The sequence below is a fragment of the Mus caroli genome, chromosome 5 (genome assembly GCF_900094665.2).
Source record: "Mus caroli chromosome 5, CAROLI_EIJ_v1.1, whole genome shotgun sequence".
Taxonomy (NCBI): Eukaryota; Metazoa; Chordata; class Mammalia; order Rodentia; family Muridae; genus Mus; species Mus caroli.
The window spans coordinates 299187-305255 of NC_034574.1; the positions used below are offsets into that span (position 1 = coordinate 299187).

At 39.8% G+C, this 6069-nt stretch overlaps 1 protein-coding gene across 2 annotated transcripts in view; it reads left to right on the top strand.

The window, feature by feature from the left end:
• The window catches only part of Fam133b (family with sequence similarity 133 member B), a 28296-nt gene that overhangs the window by 18868 nt on the left and 3359 nt on the right, over window positions 1–6069 (top strand). Inside the window, exons 9-10 of one of the 2 annotated variants that reach the window (XM_029477890.1) lie at window positions 2949–3035; window positions 4464–4515. In XM_029477890.1, coding sequence (XP_029333750.1) covers window positions 2949–3035; window positions 4464–4515 — 139 coding nt within the window. The remainder of the gene's footprint in view (window positions 1–2948; window positions 3036–4463; window positions 4516–6069) is intronic. The other variant, XM_021163241.2, reaches the window with a different exon arrangement.

Sequence of the window (6069 nt, forward strand, 5' to 3'; positions counted from 1 at the left end):
TGTCCTGGAACTCACTCTGTAGACCAGGCTGGCCTCGAACTCAGAAATCCACCTGCCTCTGCCTCCCAAGTGCTGGGATTAAAGGTGTGCGCCACTACTGCCCAGCGACTTCTCTGTTATTAATGCTGATTGATGTATAGTGTGATTATTTCCTGATAGTCAGAGCCATTATAAAATAACGGTAGCTTTCATGTTTCAGAAAAGTATATGTGCAACTAAAACTTCGTAATACATAGTAAAAATCTGAAACACCTGTATTATGATTTTTTTTTCATTTTTTTAATTAGGTATTTTCCTCATTTACATTTCCAATACTATTCAAAAAGTCCCCAATACACTCCCCCCCTCCCCCCAATCCCCTACCCACCCACTCCCACTTTTTGGCCCTGGCGTTCCCCTGTACTGGGGCATATAAAGTTTGCAAGTCCAATGCTGTATTATGATTTTTAAATACTTCAAATATGACTTATAGAATCTCATACATATACACAGACACACATACTCAGAACAGCCATCCTCATACTGACTAGAATTAATATGTACTCATAATAACATTTGGCATTGTATTTTTCAAAATAGAGGCAAGTGCTGGAACTAGCTTTTTTATTCAGCATTACTATTGACATCCTTGATGTTTTCAAGTTTATTTCTTTTGCTTACAATAGTCCATTTACTTATTTCTCTAGATTATTTTCAGTTGTTTTGTTTTGTTTTTTGAGACAGGGTTTCTCCGTGTCACCCTGGCTGTCCTGAAACTTAACTCTATAGACCAGTCTGGCCCAGAACTCAAGAGATCCAGCTGCCTCTGCCTCCCAAGTGCTGGGATTAAAGGTGTGCTCCACCACTGTCCGGCTATTTTCACTTTTTAAGATGTATAGATATATTTACTTGTGTATCTGTCTGCATGAGTTTGTGTGCACTGTGTGTGTTCAGGTCTGTGCCTGTGGAGGCCAGGGCAGGATAAAGGATCACCTGGAACTGGAGTTGTGAGTTGCCTGTAATGGGTTGTGGCAACTGAGCATGGGTCCTCTGTATGAGCAGTAAAGGCTCTTAACCACTGAGCCAGCTCTCTAGCCAGCTCTCACCGGTTACTTACAGATTTCAGCAATACAAACTGCTACAGTGCATATTTCTCTTTTAACTTTAAAGATTGTATTTATTTGTATGTGTTTAAGTGTATTTCTTGTATGTGCATACACCATGTACATGCCTGGTGCCCACGATAGCCAGACGAGGGCATTAGATACTCCATAACTGGAATTGCTGGCAGTTGTAAGCCACTATGTAGGTGCTGCTCACTGAAACTGGGTCTTCCACACTAGCAGCAGTTTCACTTAATCACTAAGCTCTCTCTGGCTCTCTGGGTATTTCTTAACTATTTTTGTTCCTATGTGTTATTCTTAATTTTTTAATGCATATATAGGACTGTAATTTCTAGGTTCCCAGAATGTAGATATATTTAATTTAGTTAAACATTTTGCTCACAAAATTGTTTGTCATCAATTTACATTTCTGAACAGTTGGCTGTACGAGGTGTTTGCATGATTTTTAGTTCTTAAAATGTCTACTTAAGTCCCTAAGTACATTATAAAAAATTTTTAATGTGTATATGCACGTGCATATGTGCACATGATAAGAGGGAATGATGCTGTGTACTGTGGTATGTATGTAGATCAGAAAACAGCTTTGTGAAGTGGGTTCTCTCGTACCTTTATGTGAGTTTCTGGTCTTTACATTCTGAGCCATTTTGCTGTCCCAAATCAGGATGTTTTCAAAATGTGAATGTAGGAGTTAGAGAGATGGCTTAGTGGTTAAGCGTAGTTGCTTCTCTTCATTGGACCCAAGGTTCACAGCACCCACATAGCATGGCTAACAAGTACCTAGAGCTCCAGTTCCAGAGAATCTGACTCTTTCCGCCTCCATGGATACCTGCACGCACGCACACATAAAATATATCTTTAAAAATATAATGCTCTAAACATACCAGTGTTATTACACAGGGATCCTTTTAAATCATAAGAGGTAATTACTCACTGTTTTTCTTTTCTGGTGATACCCCAAGTAGAAACAAAAGGATTAAAATACAGAAGACCTAGCTCTTCGTCATCTTGGCTTCCTATGACTTAAAAATGTTATCTGTTAATTTAAGGAAATGAAGACATTATTTTCTAAAGCAGTGGTTCTCAGTCTTCCTAATGCTGAGACCCTTTAATACAGTTCCTCATATTGTTGTGACCCCAACCATAAAATTATTTTCACTGCTACTTCATAGCTGTAATTTTGTTACTGCTATAAATCATAATATAAATGTTTGTGCCTTCTGATGACCTCCCCCGAAAGGGGCCACAAGGCATAGTGTGAGAACCACTGATCTAAATGGATATGGAGTTGCTTCAATTTATTAAATAAAAGCATTGCTTTAGTAGAATTCAAAACTGAAATCCTGGTAATTGTCACCATTTTCAGAAATTTCTAAATTAAAAAATGGATGATTTGTAATAATTAGAGGAATTATAAATATAACTCGGGGCTTTCGTGCTGGCTCAGTTGAGGCCTTTGGTGCAGGTTTCACAGTCTGAATTGAGTCTTGAGTACCACAAAGTTTCAGGAGAGAATAGATTTCCAGCGTTACTGCTCTCTGACTGTTGTACATGCACACATGTGCTGACAAGTAGATACACACATGACTTGAACCTTTCAGTTTGGAAGGGAACTGCATAGTTTACTTGGCAGAGTATTCTTTTTTTTTTTTTTTTTTTTTTTGGTTTTTCGAGACAGGGTTTCTCTGTATAGCCCTGGCTGTCCTGGAACTCACTTTGTAGACCAGGCTGGCCTCAAACTCAGAAATCCGCCTGCCTCTGCCTCCCGAGTGCTGGGATTAAAGGCGTGCGCCACCACGCCCGGCCAGAGTATTCTTAAAATCAGGATACGTCTATTTATTTTGGCAGGATACTAAAGGACTCAGCAAAAAGAGAAAGATGTGCGGAGATAAAGCGCTATCATCTGAGTCGCTGTCAGAGTCAGACTGTGGAGAGGTGAGTAGAGACAAGCAGTGCTTTCAGAGTAAGTGTTAAGTTTCCCAGAAGACATACGTGACTGTCACTTTGATAATTAACAGTGTTTCTGTATGCCTTTCCGATGTCAGATTCTTAATATTATGTACTCATCTGGGTAAATGGAAAAAGCTATATGTAATGCAGTCGACGGAGATCCAGTCATGGTTAAAGTCAAAAGAAGGATCACGTGTGCTGTTTGTCTTTTGTCTTAAATGCAGTCTAGGCATTTCCGAAGGAGCTGATTTCCTGAGTCTTGCTTCTCTGGGCTTCTGTCCTTTGGCATTCATCTTGTCTGTCTACTCTGTCCCTTAGCTCCCTGCTCTCTCACATTTGTGTCTTCCTTGTTTACTTGTGCCAGTCTCCTTTTTATTTCTTTGGTTTTGGTCTGTGTTGATGGCCCTCGGACCTGTCACACCTGCTACCCCATCTGTCTCATCATTGAAGTTTTTATACTCTTTGAAATGAAACTCATAGCTAATATAAACTAGATACACTGTCTCCTAATAGAAGAAACTAGTAAATGCCAGTGTATAATCTGACGAGATTGTGTTTGATTATGTGAGTGCCTGTGTATGATAAGCTCAGGAGATAGAACCTTCAGTTCAGGCTGGATGGCACCTCACAGGTGGCCTTCAGAAATCTTTGCCACCAGTTGTGTTCCAGAATGGTAGACAAAATGGAGACAAGCTCTCAGAACTGCCACCCAGTTGCAAGCAAACAGTGTCTACTGTTTGTGTCTGTTCCTTTAATCCTTTTTTTCCTTAGATTGTTAGGACTTGTTTATGTGTTTGTGTCTTACAGTTGTCTAACAGGTATGTCAGACAACTGAATACTTCGGCAGTTATTAACTTCTAGGACTGTTGTATTTAACATTTATCCAGTATAACAATAAGGAAAGTTTAACAAAATATATTTGTACTTAACATTTAATATGCATGGGCTCTGGCAACTTTGGATTTAATTTCAATTCAGTGTACCGGCCTTTAAAAGATCAGAAGGAAATACAAATGACGCAGTTGTTACAAGGATTTTAACCCGCTGCTCTATATAGAGAGCAGTGTCCGTGTTTGGCAGTGTAGAATACTGAGAGAGGGACTAAGCTGAAGCTCTGATCCAGGCACTGTCTGCCTATCCTAGAGTTCACAACACCTTCCCCCCACTCCCACGGCTTGGCTTTGATGCTAAAAGGCAGCTCTTAGAGACATTTACAATCTTAAGTTATGGTTGGTGCTTTGTTCTTATTTTTGAAACTTTATTGATACATGACAGGAGTCATAAAATGTGATTTTATAATCAAAAATTTCTACATATGACTTGGACATATAAGATATATTAGGCATAAGATTAAAATGCACTAAGTACAAATTCCATGTTTGTCTTCTGTTCACAAAAATCTCAACTTTGTAGGTGCAAGCTAAAAGGAAGAAAAGCGGTGAAGAGCGTGAGAGAACAACAGCAAGTATCTTATTTTCTTATAGACAACAGCAGGCCCACTGTTCACTAATGAAAGGATTCAGTACTGGGGAGATGTGATGTCTGTCACCTTTGCTTACTGGATAGGAGAAAATCCAGCTGTTTTAGGAAGGGAAGCAAGCATCCCAGGCCCCTTACAGTATCTTACTGTTAAAAATAGAAGTTCAGAGCTGGGCGGGGTGGTGCACACCTTTATTTCCAAGACTTGGGAAGCAGAGGCAGAGGCAGGTGGATCTCTCTGAGTTCGAGACCAGCCTGGTCGACATAGTGAGTTCCAGGACAGGCAGAGCTACACAGTGAGATCCTATTTTTGAAGGGGGAAAAAAAGAAAAGAAATAAGAGTTCAAGGGACTGATGAAATGGTTCAGTGTGTACAGGACACACTGACAACCTGAGTTTGAACTCTGAGATACTAGTTGTTCTCTGACCTCCATGTGCAGCAAAACACACAAAATAAATAAAAATATAATTAGAAGATGACATAATTTACATATTTAAACACACACACATATATATGCTCCAACTTATATTTGACTTTGCATTTTACTTTTCCTTGTACAAGGCCTGCCTGAGGGAATGTACATGAGTATCGTGGGATGTAAAGCATGGGACCCTCTGTGACTAGAGTTTCCTATTGGTGCTGGGAGCTGATGTAGCTTGTCGAAAGACCCTCACCCACAAAGAGCACAGAGACCGCCATCGTTGCAAAACACATGACGATTTTATTTATCCAACATGTTAGGGAACCCCCTCTCAGCACAAAGGCCAGAGGAGAGACCCAGAACAAAGAAAGAACACACTTTTTATACCTTTGTAAGGGCCGGATATAGGCACCAGGGTAGTTCGGCGTGTTTTAATATGGTTTAGCCAATAACCTTTTTAAACATTGGTTGGTTTGTGTAGGGTGACTCTTATTTTGTCTGTCCTTGTGTTTTTTTAGAGTGAGGTGGGGCAGGGGGACTGTTGATCTTGTTTTTGACCATTTAAAACTATGTTTCTATATTTGTTTAGTCAGCCAGCTTTTTATCTGGCCGTGTACTTGGCCTGCTAGTACAGTTTGGAAAGTCCTTTTGATGGGGGAAGGTACTGGGTAGTCTTGAATTTATTTTGGATATTACAGCCCTTTGCAGGAATAGCAAGTGCTCTTAACCACTGATCCAAATCTCCAGCCCCTAGTTAACTTTCTTAAGCTATAATAAAATATGGTGATTATCTCAGTCTTCTAAAAGAAATTATTTACAGGCCAGCCAAACCTAGAATAATAAAAGACTTCTAAAAATATTAGCTGCAACGAGAAGTATACTGAAAGTGGCAACATGGAATGGGTAACTAATTACCATATTCTTTTAAAAACAGCCCTGCCATTATGCAAATTGATAGGAAGGAAAAGAAGGGGGTTTAAGGCAAGGGAATATATATGGTGAGAAGCAGGCCAAAAAAAGAAAATAGCTCATAACTTCAGAGACTAGTACAGACCATCTCTGTGAAGGATTGTCAGGGCCCTCTGTGTGAGTGTTATAGCTCATAACTTCAGAGACTA